The 17962-nt window shown below is 38.5% G+C and overlaps 1 protein-coding gene across 5 annotated transcripts in view; it reads left to right on the forward strand.

Moving 5' to 3' along the window:
- Positions 1–17381, forward strand: part of ZNF566 (zinc finger protein 566) — a 33812-nt gene extending 16431 nt beyond the window's left edge. For all 5 annotated transcript variants that reach the window (XM_021097191.2, XM_021097192.2, XM_021097194.2 and 2 more), the window contains one exon: positions 15786–17381. In XM_021097191.2, the coding sequence (XP_020952850.1) occupies positions 15786–16810 (1025 nt within the window). In that variant the 3' untranslated portion in view covers positions 16811–17381. The remainder of the gene's footprint in view (positions 1–15785) is intronic.
- The last annotated feature ends 581 nt before the right edge of the window (positions 17382–17962 follow it).

Below are 17962 nucleotides of genomic sequence, written 5' to 3' on the forward strand. Positions count from 1 at the left end.
ATGTATGGGATTGTCAAACTTTGATTTTTACCAGTTGCTAAGTGTATAATGATTCTTCATTGTGGTCTTAGTTTGCATTTCCCTTTTTACTGATGAGCTTGATGCATTTTCATATCATTTTTGTTCTTTTGGAATTCTTCTGTAGTGAATTGTCTGTTGAAGTATTTTTTACCTGTTTTTCTGTTGGATTGCCTGTGTTTTTATTAATAATGTGTAAGGATTCTTTATATTTTGCTTATGAGCATATTCCACATTCTAAAAATTGCAAATATCTTCCACTCTGAAATGTCTTTTAGCTCTCTTTATGGTTTCTTTTTTTGAACAGTAGTTTTCAATTTTTGTAAAACTTAGCACAAAATTTATTTTGTGCTTCACATTTGTTCAGTCTTATGTAATTAGTTCTTCCTTAGCCTGTTTTTGAATCTTAGATATACACTATCTGTACTTTTTGTCCTGTTTAAGAAATCTTTGCTTGGAGTTCCCACTGTGGCACAACAGAATTGGCAGCATCTCTGCAGTGCCAGGACTGGGTTCAGTCCCAGGCCAGCACAGCGAGTAAAGGGATCTGGCATTGCTGCAGCTGCGGCATAGGTCGCAGCTATAGCTTAGATCTGATCCCTGGCCTGGAAACTCCATATGCCTCGGGACAGCCAAAAAAGAAAACAGAAATCTTTGCTTACCATTAGACCATGAAGTTATTCTCCTATGGTTTCTTATGATTCTTGTTCCTTTATAAACTTTTCCTCTAATGGGCTCAGTTTTTACAGTGATATATTCAGGTCTGGTTATCTTTACCTCCTCATATTTTGCTTCTGGTTGTATTTTTCAACCTAATGACATATCTTTTTCTGGTGATAGGAAATCCTGAGAGTCATCTCCTCAAATATTATCTTGCTCCTCTTTTCTCTCTTAAACTCCTATTAAACAGACATTAGAACATCTGAATCATCTCTGTTATCTTTTATTCTTTGTCTGTTCTTCCATTTATACTGCCTTTACATAGAATTCCCTGCCTTGATTTGTCTTGATTCACTAATATATACCCAGCTATGAACTTGTGGCTCTTAAACCTATCCATTAAGTTTTTTTATTTAAAAAAAAGTATAGTTAAGGAGTTCCCATCGTCGCGCACTGGTTAACAAATCTGACTAGGAACCATGAGGTTGCAGGTTCGATCCCTGGCCTTGCTCAGTGGGTTGACGATCCGCCGTTGCCGTGAGCTGTGGTGTAGGTTGCAGATGCGGCTGAGATCCCGCGTTGCTGTGGCTCTGGCGTGGGCCTGTGGCTGTGGCTCCGATTTGACCCCTAGCCTGGGAACCTCCATATGCTGTGGGAGAGGCCCTAGAAAAAGGCAAAAAAAGACTAAATAAATAAATAAATAAAAATAAGAAGACAAATTTTTTAAAAATGTTTAGTTATTTATAAAATATAGTACGTACACAATAGGTATGTAACATAATTAACATAAAAATATAAAATCTCTAGATTTGCCTTTGCAAGAAATTTGCTAGGAAATACACCTAGGAATGTAATTGCCAAGTCTTGGCATACTTTTTTTTTTTTTTAACAGACTTAGGAAAGCTTAGCTTTATTTCTTGGTGTTCTGTTTTTGGCATACATTCTGTTGTTTGTTTTTGTTTTTGTTTTTATATACTGATTTTTATTTTTTTCCATTATAGCTGGTTTACAGTGTTCTGCCAATTTTCTGCTGTACAGCAAGGTGACCTGGTCACACATACACATATACATTCTTTTTTCTCACATTATCATGCTCACATATCATAAGTGACTAGATAGCATTCCCAGTGCCATACAGCAAGATCTCATTGCTAATCCATTCCAAAGGCAATAGTCTGCATCTATTAACCCCAAGCATTCCATCCATCACGCTCCTTCCGCCTTGGCAACCATAAGTCTATTCTCCAAGTCCATGACTTCCTTTTCTGTGGAAAAGTTCATTTGTGCCACATATTAGATTCCAGATATAAGTGATATCATACGGTATTTGTCTTTCTCTTTCTGACTTACTTCACTTAGTTCCATCCATGTTGCTGCAAATGGCATTATTTCGTTCTTTTTTTGTTTTTTGTGTTTTTTTTTTTTTGGTCTTTTTGCCATTTCTTGGGCCACTTCCGCAGCATATGGAGGTTCCCAGGCTAGGGGTCAAATCGGAGCTGTAGCCACTGGCCTATGCCAGAGCCATAGCAACACGGGATCCAAGCCGCATCTGCAACCTACACCACAGCTCACAGCAATGCCGGATCCTTAACCCACTGAGCAAGGGCAGGGACCGAACCGCAACCTCATGGTTCCTGTCGCATTTGTTAACCGCTGCGCCACAACGAGAACTCCTATTTCGTTCTCTTTTATGGCTGAGTAGTATTCCATTGTGTATATATACCACATCTTCCTAATCCTGCCAAATGTCGGTGGACATTTGGGTTGCTTCCATGTCTTGGCTATTGTGAATAGTGCTGCAATGAACATACAGGTGCATGCGTCTTTTTCAAAGAAAGTTTTTTGTGGATATATGCCCAAGAGTGGGATTGCTGGGTCATATGGTAGTTCTATGTTTAGTTTTCTAAGGTACCTCCATATTGTTCTCCATAGTGGTTATACCAGTTTACATTCCCACCAACAGTGCAGGAGGGTTCCCTTTTCTCCACACCCCCTCCAGCATTCGTTATTTGTGGACGTATTAATGATGGCTGTTCTGACTGGTGTGAGGTGGTATCTCATGGTAGTTTTGATTTGCATTTCTCTAATCATCGGTGATGTTGAGCATTTTTTCATGTGCTTGTTGGCCATCTGTATATCTTCCTTGGAGAAATGTCTATTCAGGCCTATTTTTCAGTTACGTTGTTGGCTTTTTTGCTGTTGAGTTGTATAACTTGTTTGTATATTTTGGAGATTAAGCCCTTGTCAGTTGCATCGTTTGAAACTATTTTCTCCCATTCTGTAAGTTGTCTTTTTGTTTTCTTTTTGGTTTCCTTTACTGTGCAATAGCTTGTCAGTTTGATTAGATCCCATTGGTTTATTTTTGCTTTTATTCCTGTTGCTGTGGGGGACTGACCTGAGAAAACATTTATAAGGTTGTTGTCAGAAAATATTTTGCCTATGTTATCTTCCAGGAGTTTGATGGTCTCTTGTCTTATATTTAAGTCTTTAAGCCATTTTGAGTTTATTTTTGTGCATGGTGTGAGGGTGTGTTCTAGTTTCATTGATTTGTGTGCAGCTGTCCAGGTTTCCCAGCAATACTTACTGAAAAGACTGTCTTTTGCCCATTTTATGTTCTTGCCTCCTTTGTCAAAGATTAATTGACCATAGGTGTCTGGGTTTATTTCTGGCCTCTCTATTCTGTTCCATTGGTCTGTATGTCTGTTTTGGTACCAGTACCACACTGTCTTGATGACCGTGGCTTTGTAATATTTTGGCATACATTCTTATTCAACTTCACCAGGCAATGCCAAACTGTTTTCAAAATGTTTGTATCACTCTCTTTCCCTGTAATTGATATCATAAATTAAAAAAATTTTTTTAACAATCTGATTAGTGAGTATAAAATCCTATTTCATTGTTTTAAATTAGTTTTCCTGGTTACTCTTGAAGATGATTACCTTTCCACATGTTCAGCCATTAGCATCTCTTTTGCATAATGCCTTTTTTTTTTTGGCCACACCCACAGCATATGGAAGTTTTGGGGCCAGGGGTTGAATGTGAGCCTCAGGTGTAGCAACACTGGATCCTTAACCCACTTTGCCAGAGTGGGAATGCCTGTGTAATAACATTTTGATTTTTTTTTAATTAGGCTGTTTGTCTTTTTCTTAAAATTTCTAGGAATTCCTGATGTATTTTCTAGGTACTAATTTTTGGTCAGTAACATGTTTTATGGACATCTTTTCCAGCTGTAGCTTATTTATTTGCTTTCTTTGTGAAATTTTTTGGTAAACAGTAATTCTTTGTTTTAGTATGGTTACATTATATATTTAGCAATTACATTATACACAGTTTATGATTGTTTTTTATTTACTTTTTTCCTGAATGCTTCACACCTTTGGAGTCTTAAGAAACCTTTTCATGACCCAATTTTCTCCTGTTTTTTCTTCCAAGAATTTTTATGTTTTGACTTACTTATTAAAGCCCTATTGATATAACTGGAATTAGTTTTCAGGAATTGTGAGATCAGTTATAATTTTTTCCCATTTAGAAAATAAGCTATCTTTGCTCCACTGAATGAAAAGCCCACTTGTTTTCCACTGATCCACAATGCACCTTCTGTTGTATATTAAAATTCCGTGTATACACAGGTCACTCTTGTTCCATTGGCCTTTTTATCTATCCCTCTACTAATTACTCTTGCCTTTATATAAAGGCCTGATCTCTGATGGGACAGGTCCCTCTACCTTTTTCTTCAGACGTATTTAGTTATACATGTCTTTTTGGTTTTGCATATAAATTTTAAAATTACATTAACTAAAATCTTATTTAAAATGTTGAGTTTTTTCCAACACCATTCATGATAAAACCTCTCCATAAAAAGGGAATGTACGTCAAAATTAAAAAGACCATATGTGACAAGGCCACAGCTAACATTACAGTCAGTGGTAAAAAACTGAAAGCTTGTCCTCTGAGATCAGCAACAAGACAAGAATTACCACTCACACCACTTTTATTCAACATAGTACTGGAAGTCTAAGCCAGAGCAACTAGGGGAGAAAACAAGATAAAAGCAATCCAAAATCAGAAAGGAAGAAGTAAAACCGTCACTATTTGGAGATGATATATTATGTGTGGAAAACCTTAAAGACTCCATCAGAAAAAAAAAATGTTAGAATTAATAAATGAATTCAAAGTTGCAGGTTACAAAATCCATATACAAAAATCAATTGCATTTCTATACACTAAGAACAAACACTCAGAAAGAGAAGTTAAAACAATCCCATTTAAACTACATCATCCAAAAAAAAAAAAAAAAAAAAAAGATGGAGGAGTTCCTGTTGTGGTGCAGTGAAAATGAATCCGACTAGTATCCATGAGCATGTGGGTTCAATCCCTGGCCTCTTGTGGGGTTGGGGATCTGGTGTTGCCATGAGCTGTGGTGTAGGTCACAGATGTAGCTCAGATCCCAGGTTGCTGTGGCTGTGGCTTAGGCTGGCAGTCTGTAGCTCTGATTTGACCCCTAGCCTGGAAACTTCCATGTGCCACAGATGCAGCCCTGGAAAAAAAAAAATGCAGAGTTCCCTGGTGGCCTAGTGGTTAAAGATCCAGCATTATCACTTCTGTGGCTTGGGTCACTACTGTGGTGTAGGTTCGCCACCAGGCCCAGGAACTTCTACACACTGCAGGTGCAGCCAAAAAGAAACAAAATACCTAGAAATAAATTTAATCAAGGAGGTAAAAAAGACCTGTACATTGAAAAAATAAGACATTGATGGGAAAAAAAATTAAAGAATTCACAAATAAATGGAAAGCTAGTCCATGCTCATGGATTTGAAGAATAAATATTGTTAAAATGTTCATACAACCCAAAGCAATCTGCAGATTTAGTGCAATCCCTCTCAAAATTCCAAGGCAGGTATTCCCTGGTGGCATACCAGGTTAAGGATCCAGCACTGTCACTGCTATGGCTTGGGTTGCAGCTATGGCTTGGGTTCAGGCCTTAACCCTGGAACTTTTGCATGCCACAGGCATTTTTCTGAGAAATACAACAAACAATCCTAAAACTTGTATGGAACCACAAAAGACCCTGAATTGTCAAAGCAATCTTGAGCAAAAAGAGCAAAGCTGGAGGCATAACACTTTCTGATTTCAAACTAGATTAGAAAGCTATAGTAGGGAGTTCCCATCGTGGCGCAGTGGTTAACGAATCTGACTAGGAACCACGAGGTTACGGGTTCTGTCCCTGCCCTTGCTCAGTGGGTTAAGGATCCGGCATTGCTGTGAGCTGTGGTGTAGGTTGTAGACGGCTCGGATCCCGAGTTGCTGTGGCTCTGGTGTAGGCCAGCAGCTACAGCTCCGATTAAACCCCTAGCCTGGGAACCTCCATATGCCGTGGGAGTGGCCCTAGAAAAGGCAAAAAGACCAAAAAAAAGGAAAAGAAAAAGAAAGCTACAGTAAAAGTTGTATGGTATTGGCATAAAAGCAGACACATAGATCGGTGGAACATAATAAAGAGCCAAGAAATAAACCCACATATATAGGGTCAATTAATTAATGGAAAAGGAGCTAAGAACATACAACGGGAAGAGGACAGTCTCTTCAATAAATGGTGTAAAAACTGGACCACTCTCTTACACCTTGCACAAAAATCAACTCAAAATGTGTTAAAGTCTTGAATGCAAGTCCTGAAACCATAAACCTCCTCGAAGAAAACAGAGGATAAGTGGCATTCATATTGGATTTTTTTTTTTGTTACGACACCAAAGCAAAGGCAACAAAATCCAAGATAAACAAGTGAGATAACATCAGACTAAAAATCTGCACTGAAAAGGTATCAGCAAAACAAAAAGGCAACTTACTGAATGAGAGAAAATATTTGCAAATTATATATCTAATAAGTGGTTAATGTCTAAAATATATATACAGAACCCATATAACTCAATAGCAAAAACATCCAATTTAAAAACAGAAGATACAGGGAGTTCTCATCATGGTGCAGTGGAAACAAATCTGACTAGCAACCATGAGGTTACAGGTTCAATCCCTGGCCTCGCTCAGTGGGTTAAGGATCTGGCATTGCTGTGAGCTGTGGCATAGGTTGCAGATGACGCTTGGATCTCGAGTTGCTTTGGCGCTGGTATAGGCTGGCAGCAACAGCTCTGATTAGACCCCTAGCTTGGGAACCTCCGTATGCTATGGGTGAGGCACTAAAAAGGTCAAAAAGACAAAAAATAATAATAAAAACAAGATTTGAAAAGAAATGGAAATTTTAGATGAGATTGGATGTGTTCAGGGTGGTATAGCTGTAGACAAGAAATGAAAATTTTAGAACTGGTAAATATGATGGCCAAATATTTTTAAACCCACTGGATAGGCTCAGTAGGAGAGTGGAGATAACAGGAAAATTAATGAACTTGAAGACACAGGAAAAGAAATTAGGCAATCTGAATAACAGGAAAAAAGATGGAAAACTTGTAAAGAATACAACCTCAAGATGAGTTTAATATTTGTATCATTGAAGTCCCAGAAGAGGAAGGGAAAGTTTATTTTATTTTTATTTTTTGCTTTTTAGGGCCGCACATGCAGCATACAGAAGTTCCCAGGCTAAGGGTCAAATCAGAGCTGCAGCTGCCAGCGTATGCCACAGCCACAGCAGTGCAGGATCCGAGCCTTGTCTGTGACTTATACCACAGTTCACCGCAACACCAGATCCTTAAGCCACTGAGTGAGGCCAGTGAGCAAACCCACATCCTCATGGTTACCGGTTGGGTTTGTTACCACTGAGCCACAACAAGAACTCATGTAAGAAATATTTGAAGAAATAATGACTGATCAAATTTGGTGGAAGAAATAACAAACATGTCAATGCAAGAAGCTCAGCCACCCTAAGCAGGATAAACCCAACAAAATCCATACCCACATCATAATCAAGTGCTGAAAATGGATGGCAAAGTATTGGAAGAATTATGGAAAAATAATACATTACTTGTAAAGAAACTATTTGAATGACTGGATTTCTCTTCATAAACCATGGTCAGAAAAGTGGAACAGGAGTTGCAGGTGTGACTCAGAGGGCTAAGGACCTGATACTGTCTCTGTGAGGATGCTGATTGGATCTCTGGCCTCTCTCAGTGGATTAAGGATCCGGCATTGCCACAAGCTGTGGCATAGGTCACAGGTGTGGTATCACCATGGCTGTAGTATATACAGCAGCTACAGCTCTAATTCAACCCATAGCCCAGGAACTTCCATGTGCCACAGTTGCGGCCTTTAAGAAGAGAAAAAGAAAATTGAACAATATTTTATTTGCTAAAGAACTGTCAACCCAGATCTCCAAAACCCTTCAGAAATAAAGGTAAAATTAAGAAAACCAATATTGCAAATGTACATGAAAACTGAAACTCTGGCCTGAGCATCCATGTAGAACTAAGAAACAGTGGGGACAGTGGCTAATGAGAGTCTGTACCCTGTCTCAAAGGAGTAAATACTTAAGTCTAAGTTAGCTGTCATTTGAGAATACAGGCCGAGTCCTGCCAGCTAATCCAATCTTTCAAGAAAAGCATGAAATCCATATTTCTATATTAATCCCCTGATATCTCAAGGCTGGTAACTAATACAAAACTTTAGATAACTGTTTGGGCAACACCAAACACAAATGTGTTTCTAGGATACAACCTCATTCATCAGGTTTTTACTTCTGTGTAGTTTTCTTTTTCTTTGAACCTCAGGAATTCTACCAAGATATCTAATTAAAACTCCTCATAAATTCTGCTCAGCAGAGAAAGGAACCATCTGATTATTGACCTTTTTCTTCAGAGGTCCCCTCGTGGCACAGCAGAAACAAATCTGACCAGGAACCATGAGGTTGCAGGTTCGATCCCTGGCCTCACTCAGTGGGTTAAGGGTCTGGCATTGCCGTGAGCTGTGGTGTAGGTCGCAGACGCCAGCTCGGATCCTGTATTGCTGTGGCTGTGGTGTGGGCTGGCAGGTGTAGCTCTGATTCAACCCCTCGCCTGGAACCTCCATATGCTGCAGGTGCGGCCCTGAAAAGAAAAAAAAAAAAAAAATTAATCGTTTTCCTCAACTCTGGGAATTTGTCTTATTGTTGGTTCTGCATCATCACCATATTCTCCTTCTGGAACTCATATTTTACATTTATTTTATTTCCTACATAATCTTCCTTCCCCGTGATGCCGTTATCATTTGTCACCATTTCTATCCTTTCTTCTCTCAGAATTTTTTCAAGAATTAAATCTGGTTTTAGTGATGATTGACTTTTCACTGTGGAGTTCGAAAATTTAGCTTATACCCTCTTTCCTCATCCTCCAAATATAATTATACCACAATTTTTAATAAATCATTATTCAGTTCGCCTTAGGCCTGTGTAAATGGTTTTCTTTTCCATGAAGTTAAACTTTGTCTTAACTTTGAGAGTGGCTTAGTTTCCTTTGCATCTGTCACTAACCTCTTTTTAGACATCGTGGTCACTTGTTTGTTTTTTAATTGAGACATCTTCCTCTAACCCTCTGCTCTTCTTCCTTAGGTGCAGTTGTTACATAGCTTTAGTGGATTCCCTTAGGGTTGTCCCATTGATCCCCTTTTTCACTCCCGTTTGAGTGCTTTTTGATTCTCTTCTGTATTTGCATGGATTGGATACTTTTGTATACCTTGACTGTTGGATCTCTTGCCTTCCTTCTTGGTTTGTTTTCTCATTATTATGAAGCACATCTTTCAAAAGCAACCAAGGGAAGTATGTAAAAGAAGTAATAGTATATTTTGTGAGTTCTTGCATGAATAAAAATGTGATTGATAATTTGACTGGAAATGTAATTTTAGATTGAAAACTTCCTTCACATTTTTAAAGGCTTTGCTTAAGAATTTCTAATCTTCTGGTATCTAGTGTTGCTGAGAAGTCCAAAACCCATTCAGGTTTTTTTTTTTTTTTTTTTTTTTTTAATTCTTTGAGGCGACCTGTTTAATCTCTTTGGAATCTTTTAGAGTTTATTATTTATTTGTGAGGTTATGATATTTTGTGTTGAGGTATTAATGATGTTGATTTTATTTTTTCATTTGGCTGGGCACTCACTGAGACATTTCATTTTGGAAACTAAAAATCCCTGCAATTTTTCTTCTTTTATTTTGTTTATCATATGTTTCCCATTGTATTCTCTCTTTTTCTCTGTTCTGTATGTTTCAAACCTTGATTGATCACTTTTTTTTTTTTTTTTTTTGGCTGCACCCACAGCATGTGGAAGTTCCTAGGCCAGAGATCTAACCTGAGTCACGGCAGTGACAACACCAGATCCTTAGTAGTGGCCGCTAACTCCATTTGATCATTTTTTTATATACCATGCTTGGCACTATGTCTGACACATAGTAAAGGCTCAGTAATTTTTTTGAATGAATGAACACTCATAATTCAGATCTTAAATTTCTTTTGCTAGCCCTAGAATTATTTTTTCTCTACTTTTTATATTATACTTACTGTGAGATTTTATGAAGTTCTAATTCTTGTATTAATTCTTATAAAACCATTTTTCATCTTTCACTATTTCTTTCTCTGATATCCTTCTCTTGTGGGATTGTTTTATATTGTTTTTAGAAGCATTCTTATGAATTTTAATTTTTTTCTTCCTTTTTTCTCTTTTTTTATTTTAAGCTCTTTTATTTAATGTTTTCCTGAAATAGCTAATGAATCAAGGCTGTTTGCTCCTATTAAGACTTATTTGAGCCTTAAATGTCTGATTTGAGCTTGTTTGTGGCTGAAGATTTATAGATTTATTGGTGGTGGTCAGTGTAGAGTGAGCTGCCTAGAACAGTTCATTGGCTGACACTACCTATCAGTTCTTTTCTCTTGGGCTGATTTTCTTCAGAATGTAATCCTCTCCTTTCTTTTTGGAATTAGTAAAATAATCTTGGTGTCCGATTCTGAGAGCTTACTGGGTATAGTAGACTGGGGAATCAGCCTGCTGTATGAAGTAGGTTTGAGAATATGGGGTCTGTTTCTTATAGATTTAACATTAATCTTCCTTAAAAGCAGGCCCTCATGCACCCTAGTTTCAAAGATAACCTGTTGATTGCATTCTTGAAAATATCTGGCCTTCTACAATACTGCCAATTTGTGACTTAGGTTTCAGGGTTTGTTTTGTTTTGTTTTGTTTTGTTTATGGTTGATACATCATGTATTACTATTCCATCTGTTCTATTTCTAAATTTTTGTTGCTGCTCTTTTTTTCCCCCACTCTTTTCGTCCTCTTGGAGTTTTGTCTTTCATTTAATGTCATTACTATCACTTTAGAGGAGCTTCATGAAAGAAAAGTAATAAATGCATATATTAAATTAAAAAAAAAAAAAAAAGGAGTTCCCATAGTGGCGCAATGATTAATGAATGGGACTAGGAACCATGAGGTTGAGGGTGCGATCCCTGGCCTTGCTCAGTGCGTTAAGGATCCGGTGTTGCCGTGAGCTGTGGTGTAGGTCACAGACGCCACTCGGATCCCGCATTGCTGTGGCCCTGGCGTAGGCCGGCGGCTACAGCTCCGATTGGGCCCCTAGCCTGGGAACCTCCATATGCTGCGGGAAGCGGCCCTAGAAAAGGCAAAAAGACAAAAAATAAAATAAATGCATGTATTCAGTGTGCCATGTTTGAAAAAATTACGTCCCTTTTTCCTTTTTGTTTTTATGGCTATACCTATGCCATATGGAAGTGCCCAGGCCAGGGATCCAATCCATACCACAACTGGGACTTACACATAGTTGTGGCAATGCTGGATCCTTTAACCCACTGCACTGGGTGAGGGATCAAACTTCCACAGTGACCCAAGCTGCTACAGTTAGATTATTTTTTTTCTTCCTTTTTTGTCCGCCCCATGGCATATGGAGTTCCAGGGCCAGGAATGAGATCTGAGCCACACTTACAACTTGAGCTGCAGCTTCAGCAATACTGGATCATTAACCCACTGTTCTGGGCTAGGGATCGAACCTGTGTCCCAGTGTCCCAAAGACGTTGATCCCATTGCACCATAGCAAGAACTCTGCAGTTGGATGTTTAACCCACTGTGCCAGCAGGAACTCCTGTTCCTTTTTTCTAGAGGAATTTTTTAGATATTTTTCATTAAGGAATATATATTTAAATACTCGCTGGAGTTCCCGTTGTGGCGCAGTGGTGAACGAATCCGACTAGGAACCATGAGGTTGCAGGTTCAACCCCTGGCCTTGCTCAGTGGGTTAAGGATCCGGTGTTGCTGTGAGCTGTGGTGTAGGTCACAGACACGGCTTGGATCCCACATTGCTGTGGCTGTGGCTGTGGCTACAGCTCCAATTAGACCCCTAGCCTGGGAACCTCCATATGCTGCGGGAAGCGGCCCTAGAAAAGGCAAAAAGACAAAAACAAAAAAACTTGCTAATTGAGACAGTTAACAAATATTGGTTGATCTTCCAATATGTACCATAACCATGCTCAGAGTTGGATACACATTGATGAAGACAATATACATTTTCTTTGCTTTTGCAGAACTTAAGACCTATTGAGGGAAGGATATTAAATCAATCTAAATAAATAGGTAATTACAAATTGTTAAAATCCTGTTAAGGAAGAGAAAAAATTGCTAAAAGTCTAATTACAAGGAGGGTATAATTTGGTTGTAGAATCAGAAAAGGCCTCAAAAAAGTATGATTTTTTTTTTTTTTGCTTTTTAGGGCCGCTCTCATGGCATAGGGAGGTTCCCAGGCTAGGGGTCTAATTGGAGCTGCAGCTACCAACCTGCACTACAGCCCCAGCAATGCCAGATCCAAGCCACATCTGCGACCTACACCACAGCTCACAGCAACACCGATCCTTAACCCACTGAGTGAGGCCAGGGATTGAACTGGCAACCTTATGGTTCCTAGTCGGATTCATTTCCACTGCGCCACAATAGGAACTCCTCAAAAAGTATGACCTTTTAAGTAGAGATTTGGAAAGGCAAAAACAATAAGAGAAAATACCATCTGGACATAAGGAAAAGTGCCTAGAAAGGCCTAAACAAGAATTAATAGCTAGGAGCATTTAAAGAGCTACAAAATAGGGCTAGTGTAGACAGGGCTTAGAAACCAAAAGGGAGTGTAGTATGAGATTCGGTTGAAAGGCGGGCAGGAACCAGGTCATTCAGAGCTTTGTAGACTATGTTCAGGAGCTTGGCTTTTATTGTAAAAGCAGCTATCGTATAGTAAAACACCATAGGATTTTAAGCAGAGCTGTGGCAGCCTAGTGACGTGGGTTGCAAACCTCAAGTGGGGAAACTAGGCAGGAAGCTAGTCCACTAGTCCAAGGGAGAGAGATTTTCATATTAAGTATTCTATTGGATATAAAGGGAAGAGGTTCAGGATATATTTAGGAGCACAATTAAGCAGTATTTGCTAAATTACATGAGAAAAAGCGAAAGGTGGTACTAGAATGATCTTGACTTTTGGGGCCTGAGGTTTTCCCTCTAGGTCCATTGTGTGATCTTCAACACACTTCACTTGCCTGCTGTCCCCCTTTGTGTGTGGAAATTCTTCCATAATGTTCTCTCTTAAATACTAAATACTTATTTTATTTATTTATTTATTTATTTATTTATTGTCTTTTCTAGGGCCACTCCCATGGCATATGGAGGTTCCCAGGCTAGGAGTCCAATCGGAGCCGTAGCTACCAGCCTACACCAGAGTCACAGCAACGCGGGATCCAAGCCACATCTGCAGCCTACACCACAGCTCACAGCAACACTGGATCCTCAACCCACCAAGCAAGGCCAGGGATCGAACCCGCAACCTCACAGTTCCTAGTCGGATCCATTGACCACTGCGCCACAATGGGAACTCCACTAAATACTTATTTTATACCAAGTGTTTTTTCCTATAGTAGTCCAATCTTCACAATGATCATAAAAGTTAGTTATCATTCCTGTCATATAGACAGACAGTTGGGGGCTTAGAAAGATGAATTGATTTGTCCATAAACTGAATCTTGTACCTCTGATCTTTCAATAATAATACAGTGCCTCCCATTATATTCTGTTCCCTTCTCTTTAACCCTGCAAATGTTGTTATCACTTGATCATCACTGCCACAGTGCTTGTGCTCTTCCTCTTTTTAAGTCTGCTTCTCTTTTTTCCTAAGTTCACAATCACAGAATTCCAAAGCACAGTATTTAAAAATTTTTTTTTATTGAAGTATAGTTCATTTCCAATGTTGTGCCAATTTCTGCTGTACAGCAAGGTGACCCAGTCATACATACATATACATTCTTTTTCTTATATTATCTTCCATCATGGTCTATCCTAAGAGATTGGGTATAGTTCTCTGTATTATACAGTAGGACTTCATTGCTTATCCATTCTAAATATAATAGTTTGCATCTACTAACCCCAGACTCCCAGTCCACCCCTGCCCCCTACCCCTTTGGCAACCACAAATTTATTCTCTATGTCTGTTGGTAGGTAGTTTCATTTGTGCCATCTTTTAGATTCCCATATAAGTGAGATCATATAGTATTAGTATGAAAATCTCTAGCTGTATTTATGTTGCTGTGAATGGCATTATTTCATTATGTTTATGGCTGAGTAGTAGTCCATTGTATATATGAACCACATCTTAACCCATTCATCTGTCCATTGGACATTTAGGTTGTTTCCATGTCTTGGCTGTTGTGAATAGTGCTACAGTAAATATGGGGGTGCAAGTATCTTTTTGAATTATAATTTTGCCCAGATATATTCCCAGGGTGAGCTTACTGGATCATATAGTAGTTGTATATTTAGTTCTCTGAGGATCCTTCATACTGGTTATACCAATTTACATTGCCACCAATAGTGTAGGAGAGTTCCCTTCTCTTCACACCCTCTCTAGCATTTGTTATTTGTAGACTTATTAATGATGGCAAGGCACAGGTTGTTTGTTTGTTTGGTCTGTTTAGGGCCACACCTGCAGCATATGAAAATTCCCAGGCTAAGGGTCAAATTGGAGCTGCAGCTGCCAGCCTATAGCCACAGCAACACCAGATCCGAGCCATGTCTGCGACCTATACCACAGCTCACGGCAATGCTAGATCCTTAACCCACTGAGTGAAGCCAGGGGTCAAACCCGCATCCTCATGGATACTAGTCGGGCTTGTTACAGCTGACCCACAACAGGAACTCCAAGGCACAGTGTTTTTATCAAATCCCAAATATATACCATATCTAGCCACCAAAAAATCCTCCCTATATACCACTCATGGTAGATTCATTCAACACTTGACTTTTCTTAAGATATTCTCCCATCTAGATTGCCACCTTCTATTGGTTAAAGATAAACTAAGCCTTTATTAATGAATCTAGAATCTTAAGCAGTTAGAAACGCCTTATGTTTGTGATTTCCAGTATTGTAGACACCAGTCACATTTGGCTATTGAACACTAGAAATGTGGGTAGTGCCACTGAAGAACTGAATTTGGATTTTTATTTCATTTTAATTATGTAAATTCAAACAGACACATATGCCAGTGGCTACTATAATGGACAATGCAGATCTCACCAGGGCCTGACAAAGCTTTTGTTAAAGGACCAGATAGTAAATATCATAGGCTTGCAGTCAACGTGGTCTCTGTTGCAACTCCTCCTGCCACCATTGCTCAAAAACAGTCATAGACAATACATAAACGAATAAATGTGGCTGTGTTCCAGTAAAACTTCACTTAATTATTGCAGGGCAGCAGTGCATAGTTTGCCAAATCCCTGGAAATCTTCCCTTAGACCTATTCATTTAATCCTATTAAGTACATAGGATCATTTCACTTATTTTATAGTTCACGCTGTGGGGTGCTCTTATATGTATGTTTCCCTATGTTGTGAGATTTTGCATGTGTATCTGTACAATTAGAGTCATCCTGTAACCAGGGAGTCTGAGGCATCTGTATATTTAGCAAGCTTCCCTAAATAATTCTGATTTATAGCAACATTTAGAAACCAGTGGCTTTTTTACTGCCTTCATCTTACTATGTCATCTCTCCTCACTCTTCCTTTCCTGGCCATCTTTTAAAAATTCAGTTTAATTCTCCCATTTTAATTGAAATTTTATTTCTCCCAAACAAGAAAAATGTGAGTGATTGCTTTCATATTTTCTTTCAGTCCTGGAATCAAGATGTGAGACCAAGAAATTATTTCCGAAGAAGGAAATGTATGAAATAGAGTCAGCCCAGTGGGAGATAATGGAAAGACTTTCAAGACATGACCTTCAGTGCTCTAGTTTCAGAGATGATTGGGAATGTAATGGCCAGTTTGAGAAACAGCATGGCCCTCAGGAGGGACATTTCAGTCAACTGATATTCACCCATGAAGGCAGGCCCACCTTTAGTCAACATCCGTCCTTTACATTACAGCAAATCATTAATAATAAAGAGAAATACTGTGCAAGCAAGGAATATAGGAAAACCTTTAGACATGACTCACAGCTTCCCACACATGAAATAATTCATACCATTGAGAAACCCTATGAATGTAAGGAATGTGGGAAGGCCTTTAGACATCCCTCAAGACTCAGTCATCATCAGAAAATTCATACTGGCAAGAAACCCTTTGAATGTAAGGAATGTGGAAAGACCTTTATTTGTGGCTCAGACCTTACTCGACATCACAGAATTCACACTGGCGAGAAGCCCTATGAATGTAAGGAATGTGGAAAGGCCTTTAGTAGTGGCTCCAACTTCACTCGACATCAGAGAATTCACACTGGTGAGAAGCCCTATGAATGCAAAGAATGTGGGAAGGCCTTTAGTAGTGGCTCCAACTTTACTCAGCACCAGAGAATTCATACAGGGGAGAAACCCTATGAATGTAAGGAATGTGGCAATGCCTTTAGTCAGAGCTCACAACTTATTAAACATCTGAGAATCCACACAGGAGAGAAACCCTATGAATGTAAGGAATGTGAAAAGGCTTTTCGTTCTGGTTCAGACCTCACTCGGCATCAGAGAATTCACACTGGTGAGAAGCCCTATGAATGTAAGATATGTGGGAAAGCCTATTCTCAGAGTTCACAACTTATTAGTCATCATAGAAGTCATACTGGTGAGAAACCCTATGAATACAGGGAATGTGGGAAGACCTTCAATTTTGACTCACAGCTTATTCAACATCAAAATTTGTACTGGTGATAAAACAATATATGAAATGTATGGGAATGCTTTTAATTACAGCTCAAAATTATTCAGTTATTCAGCAAAAGAGACTTTGATAATGGATCCCTCTACATAGAATAATGTAGAAACATCTTAATTGTTGACTGCAGCTTGTTCAGCCCAAGAAAAATCATTCAGGAAAAGCACCCCATCAATACATTTTGGAAACCCTTTAATAAAAGCTCCTATTTCTCTTGCCATCAGATAGTTCAGTCTAGTATTGAAAGTGGCAACGGCACTTTGGGGACCTTTCCAACCTTATCATGAGCATCAGAGAATACATCCTGAAATGAAATCCTGTGATTTTCATTTTCTTTCTTCCAATTACATTCTTAGTCTTTTAATCCATCTTAAATTTGTAAAGTCCATCTATTTACATCATGGTTTGTAAAATGCCTTTATAAGATACCTTCAATATCCAGGAGAAGTGACCTTTTTATTTTTGAAGATGGCTTATTCCTTTTGCTCTTTACAAAATTTAGACTTCCTTATTGTAAAAACCTTCATGAACAACTTACCACTCAGTAAATAGAGATCTTTTACTATCTTCATGGTGTTTCCTTGTGTTCCTATAGTATCATTTCATCAAATTGCTATTGATGGACATTGTAGTTTCCTCCAGAGTTTTTGCCTTTAAACACCGTGCCCTGACATTCTCCCTAGGTATGTCTTTGTATCATATCTTTTATTTGAATTGCAGAAATAATGCATCAGTGTATTTCCCTTATAATAGATTGAAACATTACAAATAAGGCCTTTGACCACTATCCTTGTATCCAATTCCATTCTCAAAGGATAGTCTATCTGCTTAGAAGATTTTCACTCCCGAGCATTTGTCTGTGTTTTTATATGTATATGTCTTGGTAGAAATTATAAAATGGGGCTAATTATAATACCCACCTCATAATTTTGTGTGAGGATCAAATAAAACACATAAAGAGAGCTGTATTCAATGTCCTATGACAAATTACAATGGAAAAGAACATTTTTAAAGTATATATGTATAACTAAATCACTTTGCTATACAGCAGAAATTAACACAACATTGTAAATCAACTATACTTCAATTTTTTTAAAAAATAATTCTTTTAAAAAACACAAAGTGCTTAGAATTGCCCCTGTCATATA

This window comes from Sus scrofa, chromosome 6 (genome assembly GCF_054392235.1).
Source record: "Sus scrofa isolate SSC_HxYL_T2T_F1_AM1 chromosome 6, Sscrofa_HxYL_maternal_Yorkshire_Landrace_v2.0, whole genome shotgun sequence".
NCBI lineage: Eukaryota > Metazoa > Chordata > Mammalia > Artiodactyla > Suidae > Sus > Sus scrofa.